At 41.5% G+C, this 16827-nt stretch overlaps 1 protein-coding gene and 1 pseudogene across 1 annotated transcript; one reads left to right on the top strand and one right to left on the bottom strand.

The window, feature by feature from the left end:
- Positions 1-2871: 2871 nt before the first annotated feature.
- LOC137268705 (polypeptide N-acetylgalactosaminyltransferase 5-like) lies at positions 2872-7495 on the top strand (annotated as a pseudogene).
- Positions 7496-8265: 770 nt separating this feature from the next.
- LOC137268452 (plasminogen-like) lies at positions 8266-10597 on the bottom strand. The gene is made up of 2 exons (XM_067803018.1): positions 10476-10597; positions 8266-8670 (listed from the first exon to the last, which is right to left on the bottom strand). The coding sequence occupies exons 1-2, from the start codon at positions 10534-10536 to the stop codon at positions 8384-8386; spliced, it is 348 nt and encodes a 115-aa protein (XP_067659119.1). The 5' UTR covers positions 10537-10597; the 3' UTR covers positions 8266-8383.
- Positions 10598-16827: the final 6230 nt, after the last annotated feature.

Here is a 16827-nt window from a genome sequence, read left to right as displayed (position 1 = left end):
TATGTAAGTGATCGTGGGGCAGAATAAACCCACCTGTTCGTGTTCCTGGTGTCATCACTAGTTTGATAGTGATTCATATAAATGCCATAAGTGATGTATATAAACCTGCTTTTAACAGAGATTTATCATGGTTTTACCGCGTGTATGTCCAAATCTGACACCTGAACCTTCCCGTGAGAAACAATTACTATGAATAGAAATCCCTAGTTCAGCTAGCTCGATCTGAGGTTGTTTGTTGTTTGCTGTTGTTCTTTTCGGCAGTCCATCCCTATTTCACTGATGTACATCTGAATAATGGGAACAAGATAAAATAATAATAATTATTATTATATATCATATTATGTATTCATTCAACACAGGATAATTGTCGTATACGTCACAAAATTCGATCGGTACCCTTAGAGATCCGGGTTAGAATTGGTCTTCAGCAATTCATGCTTGTTGAATGGGCGACTAACGGGATCGGGTGGTCAGACTCGCTGACTTGGTTGACACATGTCACCGTATTCCATTTGCACAGATGGTCATGCTGTTGATCACTGGATTACCTGGTTAACTACAGACTGCTACCATATAACTGGAATATTCCTGACAGCGGCGTGAATTTTGAGATGTTAGCAAATTATATAAATCTCCAAGAAATTTAAAAGAAATAGGTACTAAACAATTCCGTGTTTTGTTCTTTTTCATAATATTTAAAAACCAAAAAGGGTGGCGGACTGACACTCACATTTATGTTTACGAATATAGTTGGGTAAATTCTTTCCTAAAATACAACTATAAATACGCAATGATTCTTATATGTGTAATTTAAAATATGATTATGTTAATTTACAATGGTAAAATGAAGATGACATTTACAGTGTTGTTTACTTCTAACAATGTTCATTTCATTGCTTACTCTCACAACTTCCGGTTTTCATGATAGTGAGAGCGGAGAGATAGCCTAATGGCTAAACAGTCCGCTCCTCACGCCCAAGACCCAAGGTAGATTCCCCACACAGGTTCAATAGATGAATTCGTTCACTCTTTCATAGTGATCTTGCTTGTTACTTTGTGTAAATCACAACTGGAAAGTCATCAGGCATTTGTCTCGTTTACATTTCTTCCGAGGGGGTCTGATAATAAAAGCGTTCGCTCGTCAGGCTGAATCCTCGTGTTCGATTCCCCACAGGTTCAACTTGTGAAGCCCATTTCTGGCGTCCTCCGCCGTGGTTCTCCTGAGACATTGCTCCAAATGGCGTGAAACAATACTCATTAGCTTTACGTTTTTGTGTTCTGAACCACGGTTTTAAAAATTAACTAAATTACTGAATTGATTTCATTACTTACACAAATTAACCCATTTCACAAAGCTTAGTCTGTCTCACAGTCTCTCCGCGACATTAGTTCCTCTTGTACCTAATCCATTCTACAGGGACTATGCCCGAAATGAAGCTAGTCTAGGTCCCCAGGAAAACCTCCCTTCTCCAAACTGAAAGGAATTGTTCGTTTCTATGATACCTTCTAAGACGAAGCGTTAGTCAAGTATGGTACAGACAAACCTTGATTATCAGAGCAAACTAGGATTCGAACCCACGACTTTTGGTTTCTGGTGCGCCTTGTGGGAAGTTACTCGTACGTACGTACGCCATATTGATAGAATGAGAAGAAAGAATGTAGAGGAATGCTGAATACTACGGCCTACGTGAACCTTGTAGACGTACGTGATCAGTGTACAAAATAGTTTTCATATTTTACTACCCCACAAAATAATAGACTAGCCTGAAATTTGAATTTAGAAATCAAGCAAAGTTTACGAAAAGATGTTGTCGTCACGAGACGGGCTTGATATTTCAACTGCAAACGTGGACAATCTTGTATTATTTAAAAGTGTATTATAGTATATTTTAAGTCGGAGAGAGTGGTATATTTACAAAATGACCCCATCTTGCCCTTTTTGATAAAGCCAATGAATTTATTCATATCATTGAATTTTCAGGCACTTTTGACAGCAATGTGATTGGCAAGGCGGAAAAGCATGCTAAATATGCGGACCTCGCCTTTGAAATGTCTAGCTTGCATACCAAGTACACTGTCATCAGGCTCTCCATTGTTCTCGGTACCCTTGATATGGTACCTCCCGTTTTCTTGGTGCAGATCAGGAGAGTGCCCTAGTTCTCCACCGAGAGCACAGCCCCCCCTGACAATACAATTAATGCAGAAGGCTGTAGTGTTGGGGAGCCTTCTTATTCTCCGAAAAGTTCTTTGTGGGTTCGACTAGACTGCGTTTCCTGGGAGAAGTCCCATTCGCTGTCTAGCCTGCGTGTCGAGGGGGTAAGGGCCCTGAGATGATGATGAGCTTCACCACCCTGATTTTTCCAGGATCACAGGAACCCTCTCATTCTCTTCCCACAGAGGTTACTTGTCATATCTTTCTACGAACCTCTGTTCTAATACTGTTCTCATAATATCCCCTAGCGGCAAAAGATAGTAGCAGATTTAGTTCCCATTTTCTGTCCAATCAGAACACGTGTTACATGGACCTAGATTCAACTTGACAAATGGAAGCAATGTGGAGAAACAAATATGACTTGACTGTTTTCACGATGCTTCCGGAAATTACCGAGATCTTGCGAACGATCACTTTTGAAACAAGGTCGCCGATTGCACTACTAAATCTGATTGCCTCCAATCACGAGTCTTGAACACTCGCACCATGAAAGGGTCGTATTAGAGCAAAGGTTACGTTGGAAGATATGACAAGTAACCTCTGTGGGAAGAGAATGGAACCCTCTCTGCTGCATTTCTATCTTAATCTGTAAAACATAACATAAATAAAAAACATAAAATAAATAAATAAAAATCGAATATGATATATCCCACAAGAACATGCAAGACAGACGTAAGTTTTACTTTTGTCATTTTATATTTATTTTTGAAACAAGATTCATGATTCGAACTTGTTTTAAAGTTCAAGCTTCATTTAGGTACACTTATGAACACTTATGAATATCACATGTCCCCCATCCCACTCCATTAGCAGTGTAGCACCAGAGATATCCAAGTGGGGGTGAGTTTGGTCCAGATGGGTCACGGCAGTAGTTCCCAGGATAGGCTGATGATGGGGCACCGTTGGTGATGTCGAAGTGCTCAGGGAGAAAGGCGTGATTGTTTGGGGTCTTGCTGGACCAGGGCTGACATGCAACTCCCTCGTCGGTTACCCCTGTAGTACCACCGTACACTGCTGTTATCCCTTGCTTGGTATAACATTCAGCTGTGAAGTGAAAGTCAATATCAGTGAATATGGTACGTAAACACAGTTCATAATATTTTGACATTCGTGTCTGATTAAAGGAAGAATTGAAAAGTATTCTTTGAAGTCCGGATTGAGGTTTGAGACTTTTGCAACTTTGCTGAAACGCCATGGAACATTCCTGGCAAAGTACAATCTCAGGATCCTGGCTCACCCAAGGTAGGCATCTTTATTCTGCGAAGCAACTTTGTTGTTTTCGACGATTTAGATTTAAACATGGATGCAAACAGATTCCTATATACACACTGCTATGTAGATCACACTGCGAAGATATAACCTAACTCAAAGTGATGTTATTGGATATGTAATATACCTTACACAATATACCATGCAAAACTTCAAGATAACTTAAGATAATACTGAGACACATTCCTTAGACAATGTTTTGGAGGAAGGAAAATTTTCCACATATTCCAGTCCTAAATAGTAAGCATTTACACACTCTTACTGGATACAACGAATTTCAATATAAAACAGCGAACACTTGTTGAACGATTCCATTTTCGAAAATTATTTTCTTGTTCATTCGTTCAGCAATGTATGAGTCATATGAATAAGATTATCTACAAATATTCTTCGCATTCGTGATTCCATCTTCTAAAGATCTGTTCACAAATAACACTAATTCGTCAATAAAAAGTCACGGACCAAACCAGCATCCTTGTCTGACACAGAAAGTAATTCTGAAATGTGTCTGATAAAGATAGTATTATCTGCCTTCAGCGCACTACCGATGTTTCCATTTTGCTATTACTATTAATTCTAAACATCTTCAATCCTTTTAAATAGCTGGCTGAGCTCTTAAATTATGCTGATCCAGTGTTTGACCTAAATCTCGAGAGCTGCAGGTCCTAAGGTATTCTTTCGTAGCTGCATTTGAACTCACTTGTCCAGGAATTTCATTTTCATTTCTGCTACCAGTATGTAATGTTAAATTTACAAATATCCAGAATGCAAAACCTCGGGGCTTAAATGAAATACAAAAAGACTTTCCAATAAATGCTTTTACTGCAGGAGGATACAAATGAAAGTAGTTTATGATCATATAAATGGAACAATTCGAAAGTATTCGAGTCGTGACAGTCAAATTCAATATTGAATTTCGGAAAGATTATTTCGAATGAAAGTTCACAATATGAGAAACTGCTTCACTTAAAATACTTCTCAAGTTCGTGAAACGAAGTTGCTCATCACCTGAAACCCACATGTATGATTTGACAAATTCTGAAAAGGTCATTTACAAGTGGAATTGCACACCTGAGGTCAATAGTATTAAGAACAGAACTTACTATTGCCTGCTGCCAGTGAGGCAAGGGTAGCCAGGGTGACGACTAGCAAGAGACGAGCCATGTTGGATGCTGTTGTAATGATGCAACGCAGTTGATGCTGCCCACGTCGTTATCACAAGACAAATGTAGACGTGGGTGATGCGATTACGATTTTAAATATAATCAACCATTGATCTTTCTCTCAATTGCAACAGATGCTCTGCCAATTCTCACGAAAGAGTCTTTGTCCGAGTACAATTGGCCCAAATGTAATCCATTCAGTGCAAACAGCATGCAAATGTTGGCATCTATCAAGATATTGCACTGGCAATAATGGAGATGACATGTTTGAGTGATTTGAATATAATTTCTTATGAACTTCTTTGGCAACCAGAAAATGATTGACATTATTATTAGCATTTCATTTGCATTCTGTGTATATTATTATTCAGTAAAACAAACAATTATTATATTACAAAATAGTTAGCATAACAATATCCACCTTCCGTTATGAATTCGAGTAATAACCCAAAGTATGTTTAAGTTGAATTGGACAATTATTTCAGTGAACAGTGTAAATGCCATTCAACTTGACATGCATTTGCGAGTGTTTATGACGGGTTACTGCCAATGGGGCAGGATATGCTCACCTTTTCGCTAAAGCTGGGTATCGGCACTGTTTCGTGGTGTTTCAAACGGAAGCTCATGGCATAACAATGGATGTGGGAATGTTTTGTCGCTTTTATCTTTATGTTCTACTGGATTAACAAACGTTGTGTATAGTCATAAAGAAATATTGTGTGTGGTTTAGATTCAGTGCACGTAGTGTGCGCTTTCAACCTTGAGGTTGTTCACGTATAATTTTTGGAGCAAATACCCAAATCAGATGGTAGTGATAGAGGAAATACTGAAACGCCACTCACTGACTCACTCGTTCACTCGCTCGCTGACTCTGGACCCTGTGCGTAATGCTCGGGTAGTTTGTGCAATACGATCATCTTAACGGTCGGGTTTATGTATGTATGTATATATGTATGTATGTGTGTGTGTGTGTGCGTGCGTGCGTGCGTGTGTGACAATATGAAGATATCTCATTGTGTAACCGAAATACTTACAATGTTGATTGAAATAAATAGAATTCACCATGAATACTTTCTTGAGGTCACATCGTTGAAACACACAACAAACACATAGCAAACCAATTAATCCCCTTTTACTGCTGTGTTTGACCCTGCTTGTGCAATATTTAATCAGAGAAATACCAAGACGCGCAATATTTTTCTCGTTCCGTTTTATATGTTAGAGACATTTCTAAGACTTGCAAATATTGTTCCCTTGTGCCTCATGATGAATTTTGACGAATAGCAATGAATTGTCTAGGGAATTGTCAGATCCCTTGGTACGTCTTCACCATCCCGACGATCCCAGTGTGGAACTTGTGTTTGCCCAAATGGGCCTGGTGGACCCAGGAGTCGGTGGTGCAGGGTTGTTGGTGGATGTGACGAAACTTACCAAGGAAGAAGCCAAGAAGTTCCAGAGGAGTTTCGAGGAGTGGGAGTACTCGACTTATACCAGCAGTCTCCTTCCCGTCCAGAGATCTCTGCCTGATATCCGTCTTAAAGGATGCCACTCGCTGTACACAGACCTCAACCTCCCTGAAACCAGTGTGGTCATTATCTTCAACAACGAGCACTGGTCAGTCCTGTTACGGACTATCCACAGCATCATGGACAATACCCCGCCTCATCTCATCAAGGAGATCATCTTAGTGGACGATGCATCTACAGACAAGGTTCTGAAGGAACCGTTAGAGGAGTATGTCTCCCGATTCAGCAAGGTGCAGCTACTGCGAGCTGAGTCCAGACAGGGCTTGATAAGAGCACGGATGATTGGTTTTGAACAGTCTACTGCTCCTGTAGCAGTGTTCATGGACGCACATTGCGAATGTTTTCCTGGATGGCTGGAACCACTGGTGACAAGGATTGCTTAAAATGATTCGATAATCACTGCTCCTTTGATTTACGGTGTTAACCCCTTGGACTTCGGTATCAACCTGACAAAGGATATCCGATTGCAGTGGGTGTCTTTCCCAGAACTACGATTTGCATGGATGAGGGTTCCACAGCGAGAAATTTTAAGACGAAAACGACCAACAGACAACTTTCATTCACTTGCAATGATTGAATGTGTATTTGCTGTCAGTCAAAGATGGTTTCGGAAGCTGGGACAGTTTGACCCCGGCTTGGAGGTGTGGGGTGCGGAGAACACAGAGCTCTATCTGAAAACCTGGATGTGCGGGGGAGGGCTGGTGTTAGTCCCCTGCTCCAATGTTGGCCACATGTATCATCCACATAAATACTACGACACCAATCCGCCTTTCTTCAGTCGAAACATTGCCAGAATCGCCAACGTCTGGATGGACAGCTACAACGTCTTTGCCCGCAACTTCGACGGCAGTTTGGCTGATATCGGCGACATCTCTTACAGGGTTAAGCTTCGACAGGATCTGCGCTGTCATTCCTTTGAATGGTACCTTGCCAACGTCAGCCCTGAGTCTTACATTGTTGGAGATGGGACGCTTTTGCGAGTGAGAAGTTGAAATCACCCACTGCTTTACTTCCGTGCCGCGGGAAGCTAGTGAACCAACTATGGGACTACACAGAGCTCAGGGAAATCAAGAACTATATATTTTGTTTCCAGGAAGATACAGGACCTGTTGCCATGGCAATGTGTGACGAAGATCAGATGAAGCAAAAGTGGCGTTATGATCCATCTGCTAATGGACACGGTCCAGTTGTGTCGGCCAGTGGCCTCTGTCTAAGTGTGGATCACCCAAATGATTCTTATCATGGAGACCTGTAACAACACCGACGTCCAGTTGTGGCAGTGGGGAAAGAGACGCAAACCTCGCACAAGGAAACGGGAAACTTAATTTGAATTGAGGATCGCAATGAGTTCAGAGGACATGACATTTTGTCAGGACTTGCACACGATTTACGACTTGATTGTGAGAAAGGTGATTCAGGATGTATGCAGTCAGGTATTTATCCAGATCACCTGATCATAGGCTCGTTGTTTTCCTCCTCGATCATTGATTGTCAGTCTCAAACGGCACAATTATCAATCTCAACTTGGAAAGAAGAGGACAACAAAACCAGGAAGGTCCTTATCTTTATGTTTAGGGACTAGAGGACACTTCATAAAAGGCTGTGTTACAGAATGGGACTTACGATCATTTTGGCGCTAAGTGAGTGAGTGAGTTTAGTTTTACGGCACACTCAGCAATATTACAGCTCTTTGTCTCTAAATAATCGAGTCTGGATCAGATAATTCTGTGAGCACCGCAACTTGGATACGATGGCACAGAGCCTGACCTCCGGATGCCGGTAGTCGTCTCTTGCGACAAGCATAGTTTACTGAAGATCAGTCCTACCCCTTATCTTCACGTGCATGGTGGCGTTAAGATTGCTTTGGGCAAGTGGACCCTGTTCTTTAGAATCCTGCTCGTACGGCGCGCCTTAATGATGCTAGGAAACTTTCTTAACGGAAAATAACTGCCTTGAAAACATATGCTGGAATAAATGTGTTCAGGTCTTTCTGTCAAACGATCTGTACCGTATAAAGATGTAAAACGATAACAGTTTTTTCATTGCATATTTATTATTGAAACGATGCTGTACGATGTTATCAAGACGAACAGAGTTTACATTTCAAATGTTGTTTTAATATCCTAGGTTCAGTTCTGTACACAGATGAACACCACGGAACACATAGGACGGTCTCGGACAACCTGGGAACATCAAGGAACACCTTGGAAAACCTAGGAACACTTCGGAACCATGCATGTTTCCCATCCTGGCTGGTCGGCTGTGTAGCACCATAAATACCCCAATGAAGGCATGCCTCCTCCGGAAGGGTCGCGGCAGTAGTTGCCAGCGCCGGTGAAGCCGAGGTTTGGTGCGCCGTTGGTGACGTCGAAGTCACTGGGATCGTAGGGGTGTTCGTTCGGGGATTGGCTGGACCAAGCCTGACATGGTTTTCCGCTGGCGGTTTCAGATTTTGTGCCACTGTACACTGCTATTCCGTCCTGCTTGGTGTAGCAGTCATCTGCGAAGTAAATATCAATATACAAACAGACAAACCTGGACATCAGCTTCTTTATGTTGTGAGTGCGTTGTTTCAATACAGATTCTTGTACCGTTGTCATCCCTGGTTATCAACAGTTCAAGAACCTGTATCGAACGTCCATGAGCACATACTGAATGTTACTATTAGTAGTATTAATTTCCTATTACATAATGTTTATATAACGCAGATATCAACGCAACTACTACATGCTCAAATATGTTCAGAAATATAAGGTGTTGTGGTCGACTCAAAAACTAAAAAAGAAGTTATTATCCAAAAATGTTACTTCTATGTTGTAATTGTCAACTTCTAAAATGACATTAAATGAAGCAATATTGAACCCGTACGTCCACTGACAAGTTTGTCTCATCGACGTCAGCGCAGAGTCTTACATTGTTGGAGAGAACGTGGCTTGAGTTTGGTTTGAAGTTTTAATATTTTCATTGTAACTCCCCATATGAGATTATGGCAAGTTTAGTTTCCAGCTGGTGTGCTGATGGGGATTAGTATATGTGACAGACAGACAAAACTAGTGACTTAACAGATAGATGTTTTAGGAAATACAGTTGTGGCTAATTTTCAAAAGTGGATTGCATAAGAAAAGCAAGATTTAAGGGTGTCAACTTCTTTATTGTGAATAACATGACGTTTCGGAGTGTGTGCTGAGTAAGCAAACACTCCAAAACCTCAATTGTTGCCTCAAAACTCCTTGCGTCGCTTTCAAGTAAAATAAAGTGTGTATGCTAAGAACAAATGACTATTAAGAAAAATATTCTACTCGACGTGTTCTAAGGACCAGACCATTCACTACATATGGCGATTAAAGTTCAGTGATGTTGGTCGATCTAAAAGAAGCAAACTTATTACTTGTATAGCTTATGGAATTGAGAACATAATTTACTGTGGAATGTTGCCTTGGTGGCAGTTCCCTCTTCCACTGGAAAAGGTGACTGAGTTAGTCCAGGTTTACGCCGCTTTTAGCAATAGCACGGTAGGGACACCAGAAATGGGCTTCACACATTGTACCTATGTGGGGAATCGAACATGGGTGATCGTCGTGATGAGCGAACCCTTTAAACGCTAGGCTTCCCCGACTCAAATGGAAAAAGACTTCACATTAAAACCTCATGCAGATACATAGCATTCACAATGTCTCTCACCTAAAGCAGAGTGAGTTGTATCATTTAAACACGACCATAAGCAAGCTGTGTTTATGAATTTTCTGAAGATATCAAGTTGTCGATCAAAAACATTTTAAAAAGCCCGCCTAACTACCGGTACAATGAGTGACTTTGGTTTAATGGCACTTTCAGTAATATCCCAGCAATGTCACAACGGGGGACACCAGAAATGGGCTTCACACATTGTACCCCTGCACTGATATCAAACCTGGTCTTCGGCGTGACGAACGAACGCTTCTACCACTGCCCCACCTCCCCAACTAGAGTCCGTGCAATAAGTTAAGTATCGAGCGAAGATCACACCACGAATCGTGATTCACAACTTCCCCAAAGGTCAGGCAGAAGTGCATTTGTAAACGACATATTGGTCACGTGAATGTGAACTGTGAAGTGAATAGGTTTACTAGCGAATGGAGTAGGTGAATAAGTATGGATTTACGCCGCTTTTGGCAATATCCAGCAACATCACGGTGGAGAAAGCCAGAAGTGGCTTCACACATTCTACCCATCTGAGGATGCGAACACGGGTCTTCGGCGTGACGAGCCAACGCTTTAACCACACGGCTACCCCACCGCCCCGATGGCATCACGAACAGAACTTACCATCGCATGCTGCCAGTGTAGCAAGAACGGCTAGGACAGTCAAGAGCAACAGACGAGCCATGGTGGATGCTGCTAGTGGACACCGACTGGTACTTGCAAAGAAACAGGTACTGCATCTGTGAGAGACAGACAAATATATATACTCCTGGATGCACCAATTAACCCTTAACCATGTGCGACAGGTGCGTGGCCAACGTATTGTTAAATGCACATAAAGGGTTCATTATTGTCCGAGTAAACCAGCTGAGCTGCATGTCATTATGTGCATGTGACATGCTTCTTTATACATGTATCGATACTGCACCAAGGCATCATCAAGCTCGGGATGAAGGGCCGTTCGTGTAAAAAGACCGACGCACTGGGAATTCTATACTCATTTTTAATTTACGATTGAATCAAATGTTACATGTCGGAGTTGATATGATAATAATGAATGTTTCGAGAGTGCATCACCACTTGCACTTCCGTATGACCATAGTTTTTTCACACAGTAATCGTTCTTGAAAATTGATTGGTGTCAAATTTTTCATTTCAGAAAACAACAACAGCCCAAATGTGTGATGCAAGATGATTGTCAAAATTAACGGCCTGCGGTGATTTATCGACCCTTTTGAAAACCGTCAAAATCAAGAAAGACACCCCATGCAGGTGTTTGGAGCTACTGCGCTGCACACATGCATTCCACGCGTTGTGTTTAAGGGTAGTAATAAAGAGAAATGATCCAAGGTGCGTTCATATGATGTCTGTCTTTGGAAAGTTTTTAAGCTCCTATTCAAAATTAAAGTTCAGATTCTCCCACCTTCTAAGAGTACATTTTATATAAACCCAACATAGCCCATCGATGTAAGAAAATATGTACGTTAAAAATGTAAACTCGCCATTGTTGTCTTTTGTAATCAGTTTATAACGGGGACAGTTTATGAAACTATTGGTGTGTAATGCGGTTTTGTTGTGCCGCTATTCCCTTATAGTAGTATAGGGCGGTGGGGTAACCTAGTGGTTTAAACGTTCGGTCGTCATGCCGAAGACACGGGTTCGATTCCCCACATGTGTACAATCGTTGAAGCACATTTCTGGCGTGCCCGACTTGCTGGAATATTGCTAAAAACGACGTAAAACTAAACTCACTCACTCATTCAGAGTATAGTTGTGTAGTTATTAAAGCGATCGCTAAAATGAGTACATGTGTATTGTATTTCAGTTCGATTCTCATTCTCGTGAGTTTGGTTTGTTACTCAACTTAAGGTTGTAAATTTGCTCTCGTCGCAATTGCTGAAATAAAACCTTTCTCGAATCGACGTAGTATCTTGACTCACTCACTCATCTGATTCCCTATACAATAAGGCTTTGATATTGTAAATGCGGCGTAAAACCCCACTAACTCAATACTACATCTGGCGACCGCGCCCCTTCTTAAGTGGACAGAGCGTCGTTGAATGTGGTCAGTTCGATCTCCACTGCATTAAATGATAGTGCTTGCTGCTTCCCTATCGGATGTCGACACTGAAGGTACAGAACTAATACTGATTTGCTGAGGTTCTTTTCTCACTTCCCTATTCCAAAACTTCCAAAACTCTCTCTCTCTCTCTCTCTCTCTCTCTCTCTCTCTCTCTCTCTCTCTCTCTCTCTCTCTCTCTGTGTGTGTGTGGGGGGGGGGGGGGGTTGAGAGAGAGAGAGAGAGGAGAGAGAGGAGAGAGAGAGAGAGAGATACATCATATAATGATATAGTTCACATCTGAGATCTTAGCATTCCGTGTTAACCAGCAGGAATAAAACTATGAATACAGATCCCTTGATGTCAGGTGTCTTGATGTCTCTCTTTCTCTCTCTCTCTCTCTCAAACATCATCTCCTCTCACACACACCAAATACTACCATGCTCATTCGCTTTCTCACACACCCATTCACTCACTGAAACACGCATATACACACTCACACACATCAACTCTCACACGCTCCATTACAGTCTCACACAAACACATACATATACACACGTGGTCACGCACGCTCTTTCACACACTCTCACAGACACACATAACTCCTCACACACAGTCACACTCGGAAATACTCTCTCTCTCTCTCCCTCTCTCTCCTCTCTCTCTCTCTCTCTCTCTCTCTCTCTCTCTCTCTCTCTCTCTCTCTCTCTCTCTCTCTCTCTCTCTCTCACGGACCTCCCGCAACATGACCGGATACAGGCCACTAACAATCATACTAAATCGCTCGATAAGAGGTCCCCATGTCAGTGGAAGAGTTATCACTAAGTTACCCTCCATCAAACGTTCATGTAATGTGACAAGGCATGGTCCATACTATCGATACACTAGATAATATAGATTGAAGATATGAGTACCAGCCTTTAATCTCGTGGAAATATTGGATTCAACACTGACAGCTGACACAAAAGTAAACGTGTTCCAGATGGCAGATGTGGGGTCATGATAATTTTCTTACGGAGAATCATGTACGACGTGAATGAACTCCCTAATTTTTTTTTACAAAGTCAGTGCCACCCCCACACACTCAAGGTTAGAAATTATCTTCTGCAATTCATGCTTGTCGCAAGAGGTGACTGATAAGTAGTCAGGTTCGTTGACTTGGTTGACACGTCATTATATCCTAAATGAGCAGACGAATGCTCATGGTGTCAATGACTGGATTGTCTGGATATTTATCTTGAATATTTCTGATTGCGTCGTTTTACAATAAACAAACCAAAAAAGTTTGTCAAATGAGATGCTTATCCCACAAAATTTCGACCAAGTTCTCGGGCGGTGAGGTAGCCAGTTGTTAAAGCGTTTGCTCGTCGTGCTAAGGACCCTGGTTCGATTCCCCACATGGGTACAATGTGTGACGCCCATTCCTGGCGTCCCCACCGTTATATTCCAGGGATATTGCCAAAAGCGGCGTAAAATTAAGCACAATAAACTAGGTTGGATTGTGTATGGATTGTCGAGGCAAGAATTGATTTCTAAATGTTTGAGGTAACATTACCACAGTATTTCTATGGTCTGTCTAATCCCACTTTGTCCCCTACGCGAACGTATGGATAAATATTTCCTCGCCACTGATCGATTGGTTTAAAGTAATTGTACTATCGTCTTAAATCCATCCTATTTCGAGTGTACATTTATCGGTTTCCAATAAATTAAATGTCCTCAAAGAATGCTCATTGTGGGTATATACATAGCTTGTTTGGACATAAACAGTAGAATTTTCCCGAAAATTGATTCAGGCAATTTGTATGGCAGCTAATGAAATTTAGCTGATCGTCATTTTGGCAGTATGGAATTGTTGACATATAATGTCACTTCTACCATAAATAACGAAGCTGGATAAATTATATTGATTTTGTAATATAGGAAGCCACAGGTGGCTGAGCAGAGATATTTGAGCTGCATTTTGACGATGATTTACAGTCGTGAACCGACGGCAGAAATTTGCTGTTAGGAAACATACTGCGTTGCGTTTGGGCGATGGATCCAAGTTAGCAGATGTAGGGTGTTTCACGTCATTCTACAATGAGGGTAATTCATTTTTGATGACTTGTGACTTTCCACATTATGTAAAAAAGATTTGAATCATGTGTGTCACGTGCCATTTGTATCGGAGTATGTTACAATTTAGAGTCACAGAGTGATAAGAAGAGGTCAGTGTTCTCAGAGTGTAGAAAATCGTTATCTACAAATGAACTGAACAACAGGGGCATATGTGTGGCTTTTTCAGATGGAGAAGCTGAGTCATAATGAACTTTTGCGCACACTTAGTGATTATCAGGTAATATTCATTAAACGCACAAAGAAACTACAAGAATGAAGAAAAAAAAAAGAAAACGTCCATGTATTGATTTTAATTTAAACATACTGAACGTCGATTTGTAACTACAATGCAACAACACACCTCTCTCTCTCCCCCTCTCTCTCTCTCTCCCTCTCTCTCCCTCTCTCTCTCCTCTCTCTCTCCCTCCCTCTCTCTCCCCCTCTCTCTCCCTCTCTCTCCCTCTCTCTCCCTCTCTCTCTCCCTCTCTCTCTCTCCCTCTCTCTCTCCCTCCCTCTCTCTCTCTCTCTCACACACACACACACAAACACAAAATAAAAAAAAAAGAAAACAGAAAACAAATTCAAATTATTGTTGGTTAGAAAATAGAATATCTGAAAAAAAACACGAGTGAGTACGTGAATGGGATATTACGCCGCTTTTAGCCACATTCCAGCAAGATCACAGCAGCGGACGTCAGAAATGGGCTTCACGCCTTGTACCCATGTGGGGTTTCTAACCCGGGTCTTTTGTGTGGCGAGCGAACGCTTTAACCACTAGGATACCCAACCACCCCCTGGAGAAACGAAAACAAGTTTTTGAATTACAAATGCAATGGATCGTGGAACACGAGATTATACAAAAACACAATTTTAAGTAAGGAAAACCATATGCACATATGTTAAAACACGAATGGGCAATTTATGGAAATATGTAGTCCAGATGTTAAGTGCACTTATTACCATGTGTAAATTATCACCCTTGGTTAAGCATTCTGTATCAGTAACCTGGCCTTATCCTGCCTCACAACCGCCTTCCTGCACACAGCACACCGGTCAACCCAAACAATTTAGATGATACGGTATCTATTCAAACTGTATAAGCACGCATGACTACCGCCATTTTGATCATATTGTTGAAAATCAAAGCTGCCACGTTAGATCTTCTGATAAGCATATTCCAAAATTGTTAGAGTATAAAATTTAATTTATTTAACCATCATTTTTCATCTCAAAAAATCTTATACGATTTTGACGTAAAACCGTCACAAATCGCAGTGTCGAACTAACGCATGTGTCGAGGTAACTTGAAGAAATTTCGTACGTCCTTTCTACCCAACGCGGTTTGACATTATTACCATACACACTCTTAGGCTGTCGCCTACTCTGTCACGAAAAGGGACGGGGGACAAAAACTGAGACCAATAGAACCTTGATTGACACGGGCAGGTAATATAATAAAATGTCGCAGTTTCTTGGGGAAGTCTGAGGTCCCCACTAACCTTTTATACCAGGGTAACAAAATGGATTAATCATGATAGCATGGTTAATTGCGTGTCATTGTATCCTGAAATTGTTGTTTGGCTTCACTATATCAACCTCTGGTTTGTCGGGTTTATCGGATCCAGCCACGAGACTTTGTGCCAGAATTGTTAGGCTACACAATGACAGAAACGTTATCTTATGAGACAGAACAGAGGGCGTGAGAGGATAGTTGGCGAGTACAGTTATTTTTTACAAGGTTTTATTGATTCGGTCCCACTCAAATCCGTTGTGTTTAAGTCAAGTGACTAAGTGCGATTTATGCTTCTATTCAAATAGCAGTGAAAGGGTATCCGAGGGATGAGGTGGTAGAATGAATTAGCAGTGAATGGGTGCCCGATAGGATGAGGTACAGTGTTCCCAGGAATTATTGAGAAAATCTTTGTTTTTTTTCTAATGATGCTAAGATTGGAAAAAGGGCTTTCACTATGCACTAAGCATACTAAATAAGGGAGACAACTCTTGAAGGCTTAGAAGGCAGCTCATTACGTCAAGAGTTATCTCCCTTGTCTGAGCAGACGGCTTCCTGTGTTGACATGGCACAATTTACAGCAAGAGAGAAAAGAAAGCTCATTCTAGATGATTTTGAAAGGGGTGAGGCTGATGCTAAAGTGTTAGCTTGTAGACATGGTATTCCTCTGTCTACAGTATACAGAACTTTGAAGAATATTCAAACAGGAACCGGGATAGAGCACAAAGCAGGGGCAGGTGGGCCTAGGAAATTCAGTGTTGTGGATCGCCGAAGACTTGGGCAGATTGTGAGTAGGGGCAAATTGAAAAGTGTTGAGAACATCAGAAATGAAATGATAAGCAGAGGAAGTCCTCAGGTATGCAATGAAACAGTAAGGCAGGAATTTCAGAGACTTAATTGGGTGAAAAAACGTGGAATTCCCTCGCCGTTGATGAAAGATGCACAAAAGGAAAAACGTTTAAACTGGTGTCGGGCTCATAAAAATCAAGATTGGGATACTGTTTTCTTTTCGGATGAAAGTTCTGTTTGGCTTTTCCCTAATTGTGTGAAAATTTGGACCAAAGATACTGTCAAACCTATCTACCAGCGACCGAAACATAGCCCGAAGTTTCACATGTGGGGTGGCATATCGGCTCGCGGAGTGACGCCATTGTGTGTTTTCACGGGAAACTTGACGAAAGAAAGATACGTTGACATTCTAAATGGTCACCTTCTTCCGACAGCACAAACATTGTATGAAGATGATTGGATTTCCCAGCATGATAATGACCCAAAACACACTGCGTGCTACACAAAACAGTGGTTGT

The sequence above is a fragment of the Haliotis asinina genome, chromosome 16 (assembly GCF_037392515.1).
Source record: "Haliotis asinina isolate JCU_RB_2024 chromosome 16, JCU_Hal_asi_v2, whole genome shotgun sequence".
Lineage (NCBI taxonomy): Eukaryota > Metazoa > Mollusca > Gastropoda > Lepetellida > Haliotidae > Haliotis > Haliotis asinina.
Note: the sequence above shows the minus strand (reverse complement) of the source record. Positions and strands in the feature narration are given on the sequence as shown.

Bases quoted from the DNA above. Each gene is read 5' to 3' on its own strand.
- LOC137268452 (XM_067803018.1), bottom strand. From the start codon at position 10,536: ATGGCTCGTCTGTTGCTCTTGACTGTCCTAGCCGTTCTTGCTACACTG. The intron at 8,671-10,475 runs GTAAGTTCTGTT...TTTACTTCGCAG, and splicing joins TACACTGGCAGCATGCGATG to ATGACTGCTACACCAAGCAG.